Source organism: Protomyces lactucae-debilis (assembly GCF_002105105.1).
Source record: "Protomyces lactucae-debilis strain 12-1054 chromosome Unknown BCR37scaffold_14, whole genome shotgun sequence".
Classification (NCBI taxonomy): Eukaryota; Fungi; Ascomycota; class Taphrinomycetes; order Taphrinales; family Protomycetaceae; genus Protomyces; species Protomyces lactucae-debilis.
In genome coordinates, this window is record NW_024468006.1 from 357023 (window position 1) to 375572 (window position 18550).

General features: G+C 51.9%; 9 protein-coding genes across 9 annotated transcripts; 4 read left to right on the forward strand and 5 right to left on the reverse strand.

Annotated features, from left to right (window-relative positions):
* Positions 1-1614: 1614 nt before the first annotated feature.
* On the reverse strand, positions 1615-4728 carry BCR37DRAFT_83969 (Sec8 exocyst complex component-specific domain-containing protein). The gene is made up of 2 exons (XM_040872503.1): positions 4167-4728; positions 1615-4129 (listed from the first exon to the last, which is right to left on the reverse strand). The coding sequence occupies exons 1-2, from the start codon at positions 4682-4684 to the stop codon at positions 1621-1623; spliced, it is 3027 nt and encodes a 1008-aa protein (XP_040724152.1). The 5' UTR covers positions 4685-4728; the 3' UTR covers positions 1615-1620.
* Positions 4729-4821: 93 nt separating this feature from the next.
* On the reverse strand, positions 4822-6938 carry BCR37DRAFT_394077 (BRE1 E3 ubiquitin ligase-domain-containing protein; the record flags this gene model as incomplete). The annotated part of the gene is made up of 2 exons (XM_040871407.1): positions 4822-6768; positions 6843-6938. 2 exons carry the CDS (start codon positions 6936-6938, stop codon positions 4822-4824), a joined length of 2043 nt encoding a protein of 680 aa, XP_040724153.1.
* Positions 6939-7707: 769 nt separating this feature from the next.
* Positions 7708-8526, forward strand: BCR37DRAFT_369870 (uncharacterized protein; the record flags this gene model as incomplete). Its single annotated transcript, XM_040868320.1, has 1 exon — positions 7708-8526. One exon carries the CDS (start codon positions 7708-7710, stop codon positions 8524-8526), a length of 819 nt encoding a protein of 272 aa, XP_040724154.1.
* Positions 8289-9967, forward strand: BCR37DRAFT_84389 (CTLH/CRA C-terminal to lish motif domain-containing protein). Its single transcript, XM_040872506.1, has 2 exons — positions 8289-9237; positions 9277-9967. Exons 1-2 carry the CDS (start codon positions 8560-8562, stop codon positions 9790-9792), a joined length of 1194 nt encoding a protein of 397 aa, XP_040724155.1. The 5' UTR covers positions 8289-8559; the 3' UTR covers positions 9793-9967.
* BCR37DRAFT_340558 (uncharacterized protein) lies at positions 9908-10486 on the reverse strand (the record flags this gene model as incomplete). The annotated part of the gene is made up of 1 exon (XM_040867367.1): positions 9908-10486. A coding segment is annotated over one exon (579 nt), but the record flags the coding sequence as incomplete, so codon positions are not given.
* Positions 10487-10575: 89 nt separating this feature from the next.
* BCR37DRAFT_405102 (D-3 phosphoglycerate dehydrogenase) lies at positions 10576-12213 on the reverse strand (the record flags this gene model as incomplete). The annotated part of the gene is made up of 2 exons (XM_040872074.1): positions 10576-12074; positions 12134-12213. The coding sequence occupies 2 exons, from the start codon at positions 12211-12213 to the stop codon at positions 10754-10756; spliced, it is 1401 nt and encodes a 466-aa protein (XP_040724157.1). The 3' UTR covers positions 10576-10753.
* A 225-nt stretch (positions 12214-12438) lies between these two features.
* Positions 12439-14718, forward strand: BCR37DRAFT_381477 (uncharacterized protein). Its single transcript, XM_040869703.1, has 2 exons — positions 12439-12634; positions 12691-14718. Exons 1-2 carry the CDS (start codon positions 12572-12574, stop codon positions 14632-14634), a joined length of 2007 nt encoding a protein of 668 aa, XP_040724158.1. The 5' UTR covers positions 12439-12571; the 3' UTR covers positions 14635-14718.
* A 98-nt stretch (positions 14719-14816) lies between these two features.
* On the forward strand, positions 14817-16966 carry BCR37DRAFT_381478 (high affinity nitrate transporter NrtB). The gene has a single exon (XM_040869704.1). It carries the CDS (start codon positions 15305-15307, stop codon positions 16859-16861), a length of 1557 nt encoding a protein of 518 aa, XP_040724159.1. The 5' UTR covers positions 14817-15304; the 3' UTR covers positions 16862-16966.
* Positions 16967-17057: 91 nt separating this feature from the next.
* Positions 17058-17429, reverse strand: BCR37DRAFT_381480 (uncharacterized protein; the record flags this gene model as incomplete). The annotated part of the gene is made up of 2 exons (XM_040869705.1): positions 17058-17284; positions 17420-17429. The coding sequence occupies 2 exons, from the start codon at positions 17427-17429 to the stop codon at positions 17058-17060; spliced, it is 237 nt and encodes a 78-aa protein (XP_040724160.1).
* Positions 17430-18550: the final 1121 nt, after the last annotated feature.

The window sequence follows — 18550 nt, forward strand, 5'->3', positions numbered from 1 at the left end:
TAGCCTCTAGATGAATGATCTATCCGGGCCTTTCGGTCTTGCCTTGGTAGCTGCAAGGTACTTTGAGGCTAGGAGCAGGATGTCTTTGGCGAGTCGAACTTCTCGAGATGGGCAGGCAAAAATGGCAACGAGAAGTCTAACCCTGCACAACCGACCCAAGCAACAAATAAGGACCATCAGCGTGTACCAAGGCCCTAGGGAGAGCCTTGTATGTCTCAGTCACTCGTTTATAATGACAAAGAGAATGGTCACATGTCGCCATCGCAAGGTCGGCCTCAAAAAGTGGTCAGGAGACCGCTGCAGGAATTGTCACAAGCAGATGTTGCATCACGCTCCTACTTTGAGTTTACGGTGAGCCTGATGCTGTCTCCTCACACATCTTGACTGACAATAGACAATGACTGCGCCTACGGCCAATGAGGCTTCGCGAGCTCTCCGCAGGAAGGCGCCGTCAACGTCTGGCGAAGCAGGCAAACGGGGTGCCTCAATGCCTGGCAAACATAACGCCGGGCCGATGGTCAACAAGGCACTTCGCTCAATGCGGTGACTCTCAATGACCTTGTATTTGTTACGGTCCGTCAAATTTGCATCGTCTGTCTGCAGCGTGCGTGTGTCTATCTTGTTTGGCTTCATGTCAGCGTCTGTACATCATTTGCAACCAATATCTAATCTCCGAACGCATCATCATTACTCCCTGCATATATCTGTGAAGTGCATACGATCGGGAGTCCGCTTGCATGAGTCGAAGTTTATGAAGTTTATGTGACTTTCTGTGCTGATTCGCAGCAATACTAAACCCATATTTCCGAGTCGAAGACATCTTGACACCAGTTCTACCGCTGGCAAACCGGCGACTTTCAAAGCAGTCATTACGCTGCAGCTCTCTAGTCGACGGCTTGTTATAAATCTGCTTACATTGCCCAGCTTCTCTTTCCTGCTCCCACATTTTCTGACTGGTGCCACATTTGCCACACAAGCTGACCATTTGGGCTTCCAAAAACTCCCTGGTCGTCCATTGCTACAACTTCCTCAACGTCGCTCATCCATGTCGGCAGCAGTCTGTGAAGCAACGCCACTAGAGGCACAAAATAAGGCGCTTTCATGGACGTCCACACAAGTCAAAGAGTGGAATCAGCATAAAGTGCACATGCAAAGCTTCCATGACCACTTCCGGCAGAGCTTCGAGGAGATCTTTATGCTGGCAGACACGTACAAGCAGCACGGCATCGCGTTTGTCCCGTTCATACGCCACGTTGCATCCTTCCCAAGAGCACTGACGATGCACCATACTATTGAAGATCGGTATTGGTTCCCTGTACTCGCTCAACGTATGCCAGAGTTTCGAGAGCATGATCAGCATGCTGAATCACATGATCGCATTCATGAAGGTCTTGATGCCCTACAAGCGTATCTGAAGGACATCGGTGAGGATGAAAGTCGCTATGACGGTACAAAGCTGAAAGACATCCTGCAAGCACTTGCGAAACCTCTATTCAAGCACCTTGGCGAAGAGGAGACCAGCTTGGGCATGGCCAACATGCAAAAATACTGGACGCTGCAGGAAGTCAATGGCTTATTGGAAGAATTTCATAGTCGTTATGGCACATAGATACAACACTTCTATTGGCCACCACCGACTTCATCCACTTTCCACATGGCCTCTGACAAGAGAATCAGGTGTTCGTCGAGTAGCTTCCTGCGAGAGCCATCACGCGATGCCCTATTGGTGCCATTTTGTTGACCCTGTGCTTGTTGTAAATCCCGAGAATGCTGTAGTCTGAGCAATTTGGCTGCATGCTCATAAGCGAATGGCAGTCCTCCAGAGGAACTTGCCACCTCAATCAGACCCAGTGGAGTCGCCTCAAACAAGTCAAAGAAGAGCTTTGCTGGGCCAAGATCAGCTAATTCAGGCGAGGACACCAAATTTCGGAGATGCTGCTGAATGGCGAGGATGTGAAGTCCAACTTTTTGCGCTCCAGCTGCAGACAATGTACCGATCAGTTCACTCTCATCAATGAAGAGATCATCAATGAATGTGGCGAGACTAGCAAGCACAAACTCAGACTCATCCGACGACAGGTGCTGTACGGAGACTTCGTTGAAGAGATCAATCTGCTTGACAAGATCCAGGATGATGGGATCTGCTTCAACTGCGGGTTCATCAATGTCATAGTTGCTGTGCTTCAGAGATTGCTGCACAAAAAACAAGACCTGGACGTGCAATTCAATACGCAAAGTCAGCAGAATATCCACGAGCACGCGCTGAAAGGCTGCCATGATGCTGTCGAATTTGCCTGCTCCCGTGGTATTCATCTCGAGCCGCTTCAGTGTCGCTGGCAAAGAAGAGTCCTTCTTCGTTTCATTGATCCAACTAGGCCGTGTCTTTGAATCTTGATGAAACTTCCTAGCAGCTGCCATAAAGTGCTTGACATTGCCATAGAGGTGTGCCAGATTGTGAATCGTTCGACCATCCATAATCAAGTCACCACGCTCAACTTGTGTCTGTTTGCGTAATTGCCGCAAGATGTCTTGCTCTTGAGCTGCAATGGTGTAGAGCTCAGAGGCCTCAAAATACTGGCGTTGCAAAAAGGGTTGCCAAAGCTCGACAATCTCCGCTCGACACGCCCATGAAGGCCCAAGCCGCAATGCACCAAGCTTATGGTTATCCTGCTGCGGGTTGGCCGTACACAAACCGAAATGGCTCTGCACTTTTTGTAGATAGGCGAGCATTGATCCAAGCATCATGTCGGCATATTGCTCGCGCTTGTATGCCACTTGCTCAATGAGCGTCGAGAATCGCGCTAAAACCATTAAAAAGTCTGCCAGGTCTGATGGACTGCCCTTGGATACATTGTGAAGAGGCCGCAATGTGCCGCTCAAGGCACTTCGCGTAGCATCATCCAGAAGCTCTGTCAACTGTGGAGCCACGAGTTTCGAAATGAGTTCATCCAAGAATGCATCAATCGCGGAAGCAGAAACGCTGCTACCTTGCGGAATGATGCGTTTTGCGCGACTCAGCAAGGCCACGGTGGGCGACATGATGATGGCGATATTGAAGGGCGTGCTTGCAGCAATCGGTCCACTTTCTGCAGTCAGGACAACTGAATTGTTTCTCAAGTCTGGTCCATCTGCAATCAATCCGGGCACTGAATCATGCAGCATAGATCGCAGCTGCTCCTCTTCAGCTTGCGCAACAGATTCATGCCGTCCACTTTGATCCATGAAATCAAATAACTGCTTCGTCTTGTTGCGCGCCGGTTCTCTAAAGACGTTCATATTGACATTGCCTTGCTTGACAGACTCGAGCGATGCTGATTTGTCGAGGATGTATTGACCTAGAAGCGAACGTAGTTCAGAGCCGAGAGGCTTCCAGACTTCGGCAAAGTCGTACTCGACAGCAGACCCGGCCGCGGCACGACCGCCGAATCGATCTCGAAGAGCGAGCAGTGTCTCGCACAAATTGCTGTGTGCTTGTAGCATAGCATCCACTTTGGAGAAGAGTGTCCAAAACAAGTCTCGCAGGGGTTCAGTCGACTCGTCATCTCTGTCCAGCAGGTCAGTCAAGTCTGGCTTGCTGTTGGCAGATGACCTTTTTGAACCATGCCTTGCACGGACTTGATCGACTGTCGACCCAAACAGGGTATGTATTTGGCTAGGCATGCGCTGAGCAACGATATCCATCGCATAGGGTAGCTTGCCAAAAATGTAGAGCGCTTCAAGAACCGTGCTGACGTAGGTGAATGAGTCGCGTTCGGGATGCTGGTCAACAGCGACATGCTGCTCGCCTTGTCGTTTTGCACGGTGATCTTCGAGCGGCAGACGGAGAGACGATCGGCCGTCAAGTGAAATGATGGGCAAGTCTGTCTGACCGACTGTGTAGGCTGCCCATCTGTTGTCGCAGTAAGGAGAGCGAAGATAGAGGTGGTTGTGCAGTTCTTCCAAAAGGATCTCGACCAGACTCACTGACTGTGATTTGAGGTATTGTCGAATATCAGCCAGAGCAGCGATATTGATCATTTCCTGTCGATGTGCAATGGCACTTGCCTCGTTGAAGCAGTGAACTGCCTTTAGGAATTGCTTTGCTGACAAGTGAGCCTCGAGTTGTTCTGGAATCCCTCGCAGGCGTGCACTGTTGTTAGCATCTTGAAATGGAAAGAGAGACATACATGTCCTTGAGGAGAGAAATCATGTCGTTGTACTGTCGCGACCGCTCAGACAAGTCCAACAAGTCATCTCTGTGCGTGGACAGCTGCGCCTTTGCTCGATGTAGCGCGTCCCGTGTCGCGCCTACTTGCCTTTGTGAAGTAGCAATCGCTCCTGTGACTTGCCCATATGTCCCAATACTCGAGTTGAAGCCCTGGTAGTGCTCATTAACGGTACTCTGCAGTGCGCGCTCGATATCTTGGTTTGTGCGCCTGAAGCGCTCGAGATCTCTACGTCTGCCAAGGGAGCTGGTATCTACCATATCGAGCGCTAGTCCAATAGGCCTGAAATCTGGCTGCAGGGTTTCTGCCCACTCGCTCTGAATAATGCCGCGAATCTCACCAAGCGTGTCGTTGGTTGTCTTTGAGACGCCGTTGCGCCTGTTGACGGTGGTTGCATTGCGACTGAGTGAGCGCCAGTTGTGGTCGTCCTCCTCCTCATCGTCGTCGTCGTCGAGGATGCCCCGCCGCGCGTAGCTCATCGGGCCGTCTCAATCTGGGGAGGGTTTGGGTGTTTGTTGTCGCGAGCGTAGGTTGAGTTCTCGCGATCTTTTGTAGTGTACGCTGCCTACCCAGCACTACTTCCACCTACGGCCAGTCAAGCATTATAAAGGCCCAGCTACAGATGTACAGCCAAGACATCCCCAGTACCAAAGCCCTTGTTGCAGCTCGGACATCGCCTCTGCCGTGTCTCTGTCCGTTTGTCCACACACTCCTTGCAAAAGACGTGCCCACATGACACCAGGGTCGTGTTCTTCCAGCGGACATTGCATACGGAGCACATCGCCATGGTGCGGTATACTTGCAGCTGGTCGCTGTCGCCATTCAAGATAGCCTTGTCCTGCTTCGTTAGACGCTCCTGCTGCTTCTTCAACCGCTCGAGCTCTTCAAGTGCTACCCGCTTTGCTTGCGTCGCATGTGCTACCTCCAGCTCCTTGCCCTCGGCCCGCTTCACTGCATCCGCCAGCTTCCCATGCAGCGAGTCCAGCTGTAGACGCGATCGATCACTGCTTTCTGCAAGCGCAGCAACTTCCTTGCGCAATTGCTCGTTTGCCTTGTCCGCAAGGGTCCGTTGTCGCTCCAAATTTTGTACTTTTTGTCGGCAGCTCTCCTCAGCTTCTTGAAGCTTTGTCGCAAGCTCTGTTGCCTTTTGCTGTTGTTGCTTCAGGACCCTGATCTCCGCCGCAAGTTGGTCCTTTGCCTTCATGGCAGCAAAGTATTTTTGATCTGCTTTAGCCTTTTCCGCTTGCAAACGACCAATACGATCTTCCATAGAGACAAGCTCCATCACTTTGCGCGTGCTTTGCTCATGCGCTTTGCTGAAGGCCGCCTCCATGATGGGTAGTTCCGCCTTGAGAGACGAGTTTTCGCGTTGCAGCTTGCTGAGCTCTGTAGCATCGTCACCAGGAGCGTCACCTGCCGCTGAGCCCTCCTTCAGTCTCGCCACTTCCGCCTCGAGGGCCGCGATCCGCGACGCTTGTGCATCTGCCAATTCACCAAGTTCTCTTGCAGACGTTTGTTTCTGCTCATCCTGTGCTTTGCGGACCTGCAAGCTAGAATGCAGCTCATCTCGCGCTTGCCGTACCCGTGCCAAATCTGTTTCTGTGCGTGTCAGTTGCGCCACGGCCTCTTCATACTGGTGTTGCGATGCCTGAGCGAGATCATCTTGGAACTTGGACCGCTCTTTTTTGAGTGCATGGAGTTCAGCTTGTAGTGCAGGGAGTTGTGTTTCGAGTACCTCTTGTCTTCCACGAAGATGCGCATTTGCTGATACAATCTGCTTGTACGCCTCGGTCGCTTCAACGTCACTTTGGGATAGATGAGCCAGCTGGGATGTCAGCTTTTCATTTGTGGCTTGCAGTTCTGCGAGCTTGACTTGTAGCTGCCCAAGTTCCTCCAAAAGCCGCGCATTCGAGGCTTCCAAGGCCTGGTCGCTCGCCGCTGAATCCCCTGCATGAACTGTTTGCGCTTCAGTCTTGACCTCTTCTTTTTCCCTTGCCGGTGAGGCTGCTGCTGGCCGTTTGCTCGCCTGTGCTTCGATCCGAGCAAGCGTAATTGACTTTTGACGATCCACTTTTCGCTGGGATGCAGCGAGCCTGTCCTGTAAGTCCTGCAATTGCGGCTCACGCTCCTCCTTTTGCTGCTGCAAGACATTGGCGCGTTGCTCAGCTAGGGAGAGTTGTAGCTTAAGTGCAGCGTTCTGTTCCTTGAGCGCTTCTTTGTCGCCTTGCTGCGGCTGAGGAGCACCTCGGAGCTGTCTGATACTGCCTACAATCACATCGAGGATCCTTTGCCGCTTCTCGGAGAGATGCGCTTCAAAGTCGGGCAGCGCGCTCACAAGACGCGTCGAGAGGCTCGGTAGACACTCCCCGACTGCTGCAGTGGTGGGCAATTCTGCTTGACTGCAAATCTCATGAAGGCATTGATCCCACCACAAGTCAACGAGACGGAGATGCTCGTCGTGGAAGCGAGCTGACTTTTGCAGCTTGTCTAGTGCATCTTGACTAGCGACCGAGCGCCGTTTATAGTCTTGCATGGCTCGCCATAATGCTTCGCGCTGGAAGTTCTGGGACTGTTAGCGTCTATTAGGTAGTATCCCTCGCATCTAGCAATGGGGATGAAGAGGAAGCAGCAACATACCTCTATCTCTGGCTGCACTTCGAAATCTACATGCTGCTTTTTATTGGGCCCATCTTCCTGCTTGACTGCTTTACGCTTGGCCTCTTGGGAGCTCATCTGCTGGCATACGCCGGAACCGATGCCAAGCAAGACGGAGATGCGGCTATCGAGGCCTGCTGCCCAGGTGTGTGTCTTTGTGTGCTCTTCGCTGCTCCGTCGCCCAATTTTGAGTTTTTTGTTTCCTTTCTCCGGGAAACCAAATTGTAGTACTATACTTATACAGTTATACTCGCCCGACAGCTGCTGGAAGACGGTCTAGCAGCTGAGAACCAGCATGTCTGCCTTCACGAGTACCAGCGTCAATAAAGGCGCCGTCAAAGTCGCGCCCAAGGCAAGAGGCCGTCGTGCAGCGCCCTCCGCAGCTCCTAGTGCATCGCATGTCTCAACGCGCGGTACACCCGGTCCTACGCAGGACCCGGCCTCTGTAGCGCAAGAGCTTGTGACAGGACCGACTGGGCCCCATACTGTCCGGACGCATCGCGCTTCTAGCAATAAAACATCCGGCCGACTTATTGCGCCTGGCCGACGGCCCTCTCGTCTGGAGGAGACCGTCTCTATCGCAACACATACAACAGCCGACCGGTTCGCACCCGTCTTTGAGGAACATGAGGGACCGCACTTGACTACACAAGAAAGAAAACGACTCGCATCCACCAGCAGTCGTCGCAGATCGTCAGCAGGCGTCATCGATGCAGCGCAAAGTCGGCGCGCTTCAACAACCGGCCGTACATCCCCCGTCGCAGAGCGGCCCGGTGTGCGCGGTCGCAAGAAGCGCGAAGCCTCACCGGACGATGGCACAGTGGAACTGATTGACGGATCCATCAAAATGGCTGACTTGTGCAAAGGCTCTGGAAGAGGACAAAAGTCCAGCAAGTTTGCCAAGTTTGAGGAGATTATAGCTGAGCGGAAACGAGACAAGAAGCTTGGAAGGAAGGAACAAGCACCTGCGCCGCGTGAGCTGCCGGTGCACAACGATCCGGGTTCCGTCATCAAGACGCGTGTGGTTAATGGTGAGATTGTGCTGGACCCGGAATCGCTGACGGTGGATCGAAGTCAACGACTGGCAGACTTGGATGGGCCACGGGAAGTAGTGGACGTGGATGACATGAAGCGACGCGTCAATAGTGCATCGCATGGGAAACCAATCGGCAAGGTACGATGGGATGATACAGCCACGGAGCAGTTCTACACTGCCCTCTCGCAATGGGGCACCGACTTTGAGATGATCGCGCAAATGTTCCCCTCAAGAGACAGGAAGCAAATCAAGAGCAAGTTTACGTTGGAGGAACGCAGGAATCCACACCTCATCACGCGAGCCTTGATTCGCAAGAAACCTGTGGATATGGAGGTGTATGCCAAGCAGTCGGCAAAGACATTCAGGCCGATTGAGGAGCTTGAGGCGGAATTGCAGCAGCTCAGGGACCGGTATGAGGAGGAGCGACAAGCATCGATGAAGGAGGCAGAGCAGCGCAAGCAAGAGATGCAGAGCCAGGCACAAGCGATGCCTGCTCTCCCAGAGAAGCGCAAGTCTCGGCGTCTGCGTGCAGGCGATGATGGCGTTGAGCTGCTGGGGACGATCGAGGAGGTGGAGGATGCAGCGAAATTGCAGGCGAGACACGAAGACGACGACGACGAGGACGACTAAAGACTACTGCTACATATTACTCTCTATTAAGCTATGGATGACTTTGTGCTGGAGTCACCGCTGCTCAAGCTACCACTTGAAGCGCTCAAGACAAGCCTCAAGCAGCAGCAGAAGCTCGTTGAGCGCGACACGGCCTGGTTGACGCAACAAGCTGCTGAGCCATGCACACCTGCAACGCTCGATAAGATGGTCACGCGCCTAGAACAGCTGAAGCAGAAGCTTGTTGATATGAAACAGGAAGACGGCGCACGTATTGCACAGAGCCGCGCACGCTTAGCGCATCTTGAGCAACCACCTGATGTGCTGGCCTCGCAACGACTCGATCGACTTGTTGCTGATTATATGCTACGACGCGGTTGTTTGCAAGGCAGCACGCACTATGCGCAGCGTCATAACGTGACTCCGTTGATCGACGCGGATGTCTTTGCAAGAGTCGCAGAAGTCGCTTCAGCGTTACGTGGCGGACATGCAGCAGCCTGCTTGAGTTGGTGCAACGACCACAAGACAACGCTTCGCAAGCGGGGTAGTACACTTGAGTTTTCACTAAGACGACAAGAGTTTGTTGAGTTATGTCGCGTTGGTGCGTATGCCCAAGCGATTGAGTATGCACGCAAGCACTTCCCGCCTCATCGGAGCGTGCATGGTAGTCAGATCAATGCCGTTTGTGCATTGCTCTGTCACCGACCTGACACGACACTGGAGCCTTACCGGGTATGTTGATCTGCAATGAAGGAATGAAGCTAATACTAGACACTCTATGCTGCTGATCAGTGGCATGTCCTGGCTGCGCTATTTGTGCAAACCCACCACGACCTCTACAACATCCCCGTGCATGCACCCCTAGAAATTGCCCTGTCATCAGGTATGGCAGCCCTCAAGACGCCAGCATGTGCAGAAGCCCTGAAACACCACAAGACACAGCCCTTGACCTTGGATACCTGGCTGGTTGATGCAGGACAAGCCCAAGGCAACCCAAAGACGAATACGCGACACGTCTGTCCGATTTGTTCACCTGAGCTGCTGCAACTGTCTGCTTCTGTACCCATTGCAAAAGCAGCACGCTCGCATCTCGTGGATGTATTGGATCCAGAAGGTGTGCTGGAGGGTGAGAATGTGCCTGTGGTGTTGCCCAGTGGTCGCTTGTATGGCCTCCAGAGTCTACGTGCATACTGTACACGTCATGGGATTGCTGCAGATAAGGTTGTGGATCCCGCCACGGGGGAGACATTCGATGCTGCGACTGTCAGAAAGGCATTTGTCTTGTAAATCACTTGACATCCTTTGTTTCTTCCTTATTGCGCACGGTGAAGACATACCAGCGTGCTTCCCTCTCTTCACCTGCACCACCCGTAAACGCACCCGTCTTGCCTGGTCTTGGGTCACCACTCGTTCGACGGTGTTCATACCCTGGAAACGCGGCACCGACAAATTGACCACTACGAGCAAGTTGTAAGCCTGCATCTTTAGCAAGCCCTTTGAGGTTCCATCGTTCATAAGTTTTCCCTAGTGCGAGTGATACAGCAATACTGCCACCTTCATTCAAGACATGTGGTACATCTTTGAAGAAATCACGCAGCATCGTTTGATTGGCGACGATATTGCGATCTTGATCTTTAATGCCTGCAGCGACGTGTGGGAAGTTGAAGAGAACGGTATCAAACTTGAGTGTCTCGATACCTAGCCGTCGTGAAAAGTCTTTACAAAGACGCGCTGATTGCTCTGCAAGACGCGTCGCATCAATCCCATGGAGCACTGCACCACCACAATCGGTGACGATTGAAATCTGCTCTTCGCCATCTGCATACTTGGCGCGCACCTCCTCAGCCGTATCGAAACTCGTTGCAACGAGTAAACTCGCATCATCCAGGTGATGCTGTGCGAGACTTGCAGCAAAGCTGAAATTACCCTCTCCAAGGAGTAAGATGCGATCTTGCCGCTTGAATGGGATCAATGCCTTCTTGACACGCGCAGCGACCAGCGCTGCGTCATTGTGCTCGGATGTTCCTTTTCGTTGCGCCAAGGCATGTTGGCGCTGTAGTTGTGGGTTTTTGAATCGCTTGGCTGCTTCTTCCTTGGCGGATGCTTGTTTGAAGCGCTTGACGTCGTCTTGCGTTCTCTGCAATGCCGCAGCAAGAGAGTTTCGTTTCGGCATTCAAGGTTGTAAGTTGTTGGTTGTCGTCAAATTTATTTCTATGCTGCAACTGTCTAAGAAAGTTGTAAGAAGCGTCTATGTCTGAAGGAGACGCGTCCTGATGTTATACTCGGATCCCTCCAGCTTGGCATTGAGTGTTGCCAAACTCTCTTCACTCACATCACTAATGTCTGCAATCAGATATGCCACCTGACCAGCGGAATCTGAGAATTGCGCCTTGATGTTGTGTGAGGCAAACATGTCATTGACGGCACGCAAGGCACCTGCTCGATTGTGATGGACAAAGAGGACACGTACGTGCGAGTCTGCATCGTCAAAGGTGAGTTGACGCAATGCGACTTCTGGGAAGTTGACGGCGCCGACGGTTGAGCCTTCATTGATGAATTTGGCAAGCGAGGCAGCTACTTCTTCACCAATCTTCTCCTGTGCCTCTTCCGTACTACCGCCAATGTGTGGTGAGAGAATGACATTTTTGAGGGATCGCAAGTCTTCGGCCCAGGGGTTCAGGTCATTATTGAAGAAGGGTCCATTGGCTGCTGGTTCATTGGGGAAGACATCAATTGCACCACCTGCAATCTTGCCCGCTTTACTGGCATTGATGAAGGCCGGGATATCAATGACACTACCGCGTGAGGCATTGATGAGGTAAGAGCCTTGCTTCATGGCTTCAAACTCTGGTGCGCCAATCATGTTGGTGGTTTCTGGGAGTTCCGGGACGTGGAGGGTGACGAAGTCTGACTTGCTGAGGAGTTGATGGAGTGAGGGGAGTTGTTTTGTGATGCCAAGTCCCATGATGGGAACCACATCGTAGTACAGGACCGTCATACCCATTGCTTCTGCGAGCACGGACAGTTGTGAGCCGATATGGCCATAGCCAACGATACCGAGTGTCTTGCCACGGATCTCCCAGCACTTTGCGCTCACTTTGTTCCAGATGCCGTTGTGTAGCTCATTGCTACGGTCGCCGAGCTGCCTGGCCAGCACAACAATTTCGGCAATGACGAGTTCAGCAACAGAGCGGGAGTTGCTGAAGGGTGAGTTGAAGACGGCGATACCTTTGGAAGCGGCATGCTTGAGGTCGACTTGGTTGGTGCCGATGCAGAAGCATCCAATCACAAAGAGCTCTTGAGCAGCATCCAGCACTTTTGCTGTGAGTTTGGTCTTTGAGCGGATGCCAATGACATGGACGTTGCGGATCTTCTCAATGAGTTCTGCTTCTGGGAGGGATGCCTTGTGGACCTCGACCTGGTAACCCTCTGCTTTGAGTGCTTCAATGGCGATGGTATTGACATTCTCCAGCAACAGGATCTTGATATCTGCATGGGAGAAGGGCTTGAGGGGCCGTGCATTGGCCTGGGAGACACTGGCCCGTCTGCGCGCAAACTCCAGGGGGATGCTGCTTGTTGAGGACTGCTGGAGGATTGTTGGAAGAAGGCGTTCTTTGTGAAGCTGGACGAGACGGGTGGGCTGCCTGCTGTGTCTGCGAGTCCGAGTGCCTCTGCTGCTTTTGTGATGATGGGTATGCTTGAGGACATTGTGCTGGTCTGCTACTAGTACTCTGCTACTACTACTAGTCTGCTGCTGCTGCTGCTGCTGCTGCTTCTGATTTTATCTTTTTGTCATAACACGTGGCTTAGTCAGCATTGTAGAAGGCAGAGTATAGCAAGAGTGCTAGAGTATAGCAAGAGTATAGCAAGAGTACTCTACTGCTACTACTCTACTACTCTACTACTCTACTGTCATCAGTACTGCCATTATGACTGCTATTCCCTGTGTCGTCATCCTGCGCTGAAGTATAAAGGAGCCAACACAACCACCGCCTCTGCTCTTTCTCTCTCTCTATCCTCTCTCTTTCTCTGCTCTAGTCTATACTCCTAGACAGACCTACAGAGAATGAAAAACTTCGCACTCCTCTCTGCACTCGCGGCACTCTCAGCTACCTCCGCCTTCCAATGGGTAACACATCCTCGTACAACCATCAAAAACGACGTCATAGCTAACACTTCAATCAGCCAACAGAGCGTATCTACAACAACTGGCACGAGACAAAGCTCGAGCGATGGCTCAAGGACCACAATATCCCCTACCCTGCAGCATCTGACCGTAAAGCACTCTCAGACACCGTTGAGAAGCACTGGGATGCCATCACACCGCCCTATGAGCAGTGGACGGAATCCCAGCTACGCGCATGGTTGGTCGAGAGTGGTTCAAATGCAGCAGACCTCGCCGCCAACACAAAGGACGATCTCGTCAATCTCGTGACGGGCAGCTATGCAGACAACTCCCTCGCCAACTGGATCTTGGATTCCTGGACAGACTCACAACTCAAGAGCTTCCTCGACTACCACAACATCCCAAACCCAAGCCCTCGTAACCGAGACTCACTCTTGCAATCTGCACGTTCAGCATACAGCAACATGGTCTCGACAGGTCCGAGCGTCTATGATTCCTTGTTTGGTACATGGACTGATTCAGACTTGAAGGCTTGGTGTGATGCACGCGGCATTCCCGTCCCGCAAGGTAGTACAAAGGAATCCATGCTCGCTGGTATGCGTAAAAACACACACACCTTCACGGAACAGGCGAAAGCATGGTGGCGTGGTGAATCGGCCTTTGATGCTTGGTCAGAGTCACAACTCAAGAAGATGCTGGATGAGAACAACGTCAAGGTACCACAAGGCTCTAAGCTGAATGATTTACGCGCATTGGCTCGTAAGAACTACAAGTCCCTCAAGAACTCTGCCGGTGATTACTACAACGCCGGTGCAGACAATGCAAAGAAGCAAGGCAACAAGGCGTATGACGCTGCTGCCGATAAGGCTGACGATGCTGCTGCTGCTGCCAAGAAGCATGGCAACAAGGCATACAACGCCGCTGCAGATAAAGCAGATGAAGCTGCTGCCGAGGCGAAAAAACAAGGCAACAAGGCTTACAACGCCGCTGCAGATAAAGCAGATGAAGCAGCCGCTGAAGCCAAGAAGCAAGGCAATAAGGCCTACAACGCCGCTGCCGACAAGGCAAACGATGCTGCTGCTGAAGCCAAGAAGCAAGGCAACAAGGCCTACAATGCTGCCGCCGACAAGGCCGCCTCTGCTGCTGACAGCGCCAAGGATACAGCTGAAGGTGTCGCTGCAAAGATCAAGCACGGAGCAGAGGATGCCTATGACAACATCAAGGCCAAAGTGGTGGGTGGTGCAGAAGAAGCTGGCAGGTCTGCTGAATCCCTCAAAAACAAAGGAACTCGTGCCGCTGCCGATGCTGCTGATCAAGCAACGAAGTCTGCTGGTGCAGCGTATGCGCAAGTGTCGGAGGATGTTGCTGGTAATGATGTCTTCAATTTCTGGTCTGACTCACGACTCAAGGCCTTCCTTGACTCTCGCGGCATTCCTGTGCCACAAAACGGCAAGAAGGATGAATTGATTGCTGCTGCTCGCAAGAATGCCCATGCTGCCAGGACCTCTGCCGAGGACTTTGAAGGCTGGTCTACGTCGCAGTTGCAGAAATTCGCCAAGGATGCCAAAATCAAGCTCGACAAGACGGCCGCTTCCTCGCGTGATGCGCTCATCAAGCAAACTCAACAAGGCTATGATGCACTTGCCAAGAAGGGCGACGCAGCAGCCAAGGAGGCACAGCGCCAATACGGCAATGTGCAAGGCTATGCTTTCGACTCATGGTCCGACTCTGACCTCAAGGCCTTTTTGGACAGCTACGGTGTGCCTGTGCCACAAGGCGGTAAGAAGGATCAACTCGTCGCTGCTGCGCGTCGCAACGCCCACTACTTTTCGCATGGTCAAACGGAGCCTGTGCATGGTTCTGCATTTGCACAAATGGCAACGGATGGACTTTCGGCGTTGTTTGACTTTGTTAAGCGTGTTGGTGGTGTGGGTGCGAAGAAGTCGGCTCAATTGGCTGGTGATGCCAAGCAGCGTGCTCAAGAGGCGCGTGCTGAATTGTAAGGTTCTCTATGTGGAGGAATCGTTTTAGTTTAAAGAAAAAGTTCATAGCGTACGTATGAGTTATGATCATGTTTACAGTCTAGATGCTGCTGCTGTCTGCTGGTGTTTGTCATCTGAACAATGAGATAAGCAGCGTCCCCTGTCAGCCAATCACGGCGCCCTGACTCATCTGCACACGATAAGCACAAACAACGACCAGATCTTGCTTCAAGCGTGCTGTGCTCTCTAGCTCAATGGGCATGGCTTCAGTGCTGGTCTGTGTGCTGGATGGATCTATCTGCTTGGCTAGTACTGTCTAGCCAGACGAATATCGCTGCACTCTATAGCTTGGACGGCTGCTGTAGCCTGTAGCCTGTGGACTAAACTTGAAGCCGCTATCTCGCATGAACTTCTTATCGTCGACACCGGCCGAGCTGGGCTGCGTCTTGCTGCTCTTGCTCGAGCTCATGTCAGGGTCTGCCGCGTTCTTCCAATCTAGACCAGCTCACTGAGTGCCAGCACGTACTGCACTCATACTGAACCGTGGCCCAAGCCCAAGCCCAGGCCTGTCTTCTCCGTCCTCTATCCTTATCGTGCTTGCCTCCGCCATCTCCTCACCTGCAACTGTCAATCGCTCAGACGACATAAAGCCTCAACAGTATCCATACTCGTCAAACATCAAACCACAGCCATGGACGCAGCAGCACCCAGTCAATTTGGCTTCCTCAAAGGCCTGCTCCATGCAGACGTCAATCCAGTCACCCACAAGTCAAAGACACTCGTGGCACTCAATCCCATCAACAAGTATGGTAGAACCTTCCACCTCGCCTGGTTCGGCTTCTTTGTCGCCTTCCTCTCTTGGTTTGCATTTCCACCGCTCCTCCATGGCATGTTGAAGACAGACCTCAAGCTCAATTCTGCACAGATTGGAAACAGCAACATCATCTCATTACTAGCAACGCTGCTCGTTCGATTGATTGCGGGACCCCTGTGCGACAAATTCGGACCACGTAAAGTCCTAGCCGGTATTTTGATGGCAGGTGCTATTCCCACAGCATGCGTACCTGCTATTGGATATGGCAAGACAGGCTTGACGGGCTTCTACTGCATTCGATTCTTTGTCGGTGTACTCGGTGGTACCTTCGTTCCCTGTCTCGTTTGGTCGACACAGTTCTTTGACAAGTCCATTGTCGGTCGAGCGAATGGATTCGTTGGTGGATGGGGAAACGCCGGCGGAGGTGTCACCTTCTTTGTGATGCCAGCAGTCGCAGAAGCCTTCTACAGTAATGGCTACTCAATGGGTCACTCGTGGCGCTATGCATTCCCGGCATTACCCCTCGCAGTGTTGGTTTTGACGGCCGCAGCAGTCTTCTTCCTTGGTCAAGATACACCCACGGGACCTTGGGCGACGCGTCACATTCATGGCGTTGCCGGAACACCCATCGATACGTCCGCCATGGATAAGGTTTTCAGCAGCCAAGCCGGTTCGTCTTCAAGTTCTCAGCGAGTAGCCACATCGCCGCACAGTCACAAGGAGAAGAAGCCCATCACACCTGGCGAAGCCACACCTGATGTGGAAATCGGCACGATCGGCGACTATGAGGAGAATGTCATTGTTGAAAACCCAACCATCAAGTCTGCCGCAAAGATCCTCATCAACCCACAGGTGTTGTTCCTTGTGCTGACATACATGTGCTCCTTTGGCTCAGAGCTTGCCGTCGAGGGCATCATTTCCAACTTTTACAAAGCACAAGCAAAGAGTATCGACAAGCAAGCTTGGTCTGAACAGCTCGCTGGAAATTGGTCTGCCATGTTTGGCCTGCTCAATGTCATTACCCGACCCTTGGGTGGTTACCTCGCAGACAAGATTTACCTGGCAACAGGCAACAATGTCAACAACAAGAGATACTTTCACCTCGCCCTCGGTGTAGCGCAGGGTACCTTCTTCATCTGGATAGGTCTCGTGCCGGGTCTCAAAGTACACTCGTTGATTGCTGCCATGTCCTTTATGGCCATCTTTTTGGAAATGCAAAATGGTTCAGCCTTTAGCATTGTCCCACACATCCTGCCACAATCAAATGGAATGGTCTCTGGTCTCGTTGGTGCTTCGGGCAATGCTGGCGGTGTCATCTTTGCCGTTGTCTTCCGCTTCATTGCACCAGACTATCACAGAGCATTCTGGATCATTGGCTGCATCATTCTGAGTTTACATCTCGTGGTCTGCTGGGTGCCTATGCCGAGAAAGTGAAATGGCTGTCTCATACTTTTGTCGTATTCCTATAGATTCTTTCAACTTAAAGCTTTGCATTGATTTGCTAGACAAGTAGTTGAATTTGCATACAGTGCTTCGAGAGTTCTCCGAGGATTGTTCGACATTTGAGAGCACTCTGGATGCATGGCTGCTAGCATGGTTTGGTTCGTGTCGAGAGCGCTAGAATTGAGGGCTATATTCCCATGCCTGGGGCGCAAAGCGCCCTAGGCGGTTTATATAGACGTTTCATGGTTTTAATTGACAGCACTAGCCGCCGTTCATCGTGAAATGCAAAGATGAGTACCCTTGGGTAAGTGTCGGAGCTCTCTATAGTGTCGATTCTGTTGATGACTGCTTTTCTCTGATGGCATGGTTGGCTGCTTCGAATCTTCAATGAGCGCAAATCATCAGATGGCTCGGCTCAAACCGACTGTATCTTCGTCTATCTATCAATTCCCTAAACAAACGGGTTGCAGACTATCCGTTTCTCTATGTATGCTTCAGGATGTAATGAAGTTCGCGTTAGATTGAAGGAAGCCAAGCAGCTTGCTTGACCTGCTTCCATATCAGAATAGAGCTTGTCAAACAGTGTTATACAATTCGTGGTGCAAGCTGAAGGCAATGTCAATCCTGAATTCCTCTTGCGTTCATACTGCAATACATGCCAGCAATTCCATAATCTCAAGATGTCTGGCTTCAGCTTTCCTGACCTTACGGAGCGCTCAGCACGACTCAAATTTTGAGGGTTGAAGCACACAATGTATTGCTTTCAAAGCACCGCATGATTGGGAGACTGCAACTCTTGCAGACTCTGCGCACATCACTTGAGTGGATGAATATTTCGGGCGCCGAGGAATCCACAGGCCGTGTTACTGGTGCAGGAGCGGCGAGGTTCATATGCCTGACAGGCTGCTCAGGCGGGCTGTTCAGTCCGAGGTTGCGCACAATAGGGTCGCTTGATGTGAGATAACGCATTTCTGTCGATAACCTCGCCTGATAACCAGTCGCTATTCGCCGCATCGTGTACGAGTGCAAGAAGTTTGTCAGCTTGTCGTTCATCCTCTCCTTCTCGTCTCTCTCTAAGAATTTTCTGACATGGTCGACGAGCTTGTATTGCATGGTCTGCCCATCAGCTTTTTCGTTGACAGCTCTGCTGATGTGCATATAGCCCTCAGCCGAAGGCAAAATGTTTTGGGACCCACTTGACCTTTGCCATTCGTCTAGAGCGAATCTGCATCAATCCCTTTCTGCTCTAGTTGTCACGGGAGCAACTGCACACTTTGTTCCAAATTGGCTGGCGAGATAGCCGTGGACCTGTTCGTCTTTTGCATACTATTGAAACCCGTCAGATGTGCAAAGCTCCGGGGAGAGGCGTGCTACTCCAAATCGTTGGTCGAGATAACGAGAATCGCGATCAGCGTATTCATCCACCACAACCCAGTGCCGCAGTACTTCTGGGACAGGTATGCCAAGTACAATGTGGAGCATTTTGATCTGACCTTAAAGCTCAAAATTGTATCCACCTTTCCAACATATGCCGTGACGCCAGCGCAATCAACACGCAAATTGTAGCGAGAACGTATAAAATGAAATGAGTCGTCCAGGACGCGTGAATAGAGTCTTGGCACCTGATTGGCCTGACTGCTCGAAGCGACAGTGCCTTGATATTCTGCACTAGCTTCAACG

Coding starts and splice junctions, on each gene's coding strand:
- BCR37DRAFT_84389 (XM_040872506.1), top strand. CDS start 8,560: ATGGATGACTTTGTGCTGGAGTCACCGCTGCTCAAGCTACCACTTGAA. Junction 9,238..9,276: donor CGACACTGGAGCCTTACCGG/GTATGTTGATCT, acceptor AGCTAATACTAG/ACACTCTATGCTGCTGATCA.
- BCR37DRAFT_381478 (XM_040869704.1), top strand. CDS start 15,305: ATGGACGCAGCAGCACCCAGTCAATTTGGCTTCCTCAAAGGCCTGCTC.
- BCR37DRAFT_83969 (XM_040872503.1), bottom strand. CDS start 4,684: ATGAGCTACGCGCGGCGGGGCATCCTCGACGACGACGACGATGAGGAG. Junction 4,130..4,166: donor ATTTCTCTCCTCAAGGACAT/GTATGTCTCTCT, acceptor TGCTAACAACAG/TGCACGCCTGCGAGGGATTC.
- BCR37DRAFT_381477 (XM_040869703.1), top strand. CDS start 12,572: ATGAAAAACTTCGCACTCCTCTCTGCACTCGCGGCACTCTCAGCTACC. Junction 12,635..12,690: donor CTACCTCCGCCTTCCAATGG/GTAACACATCCT, acceptor CACTTCAATCAG/CCAACAGAGCGTATCTACAA.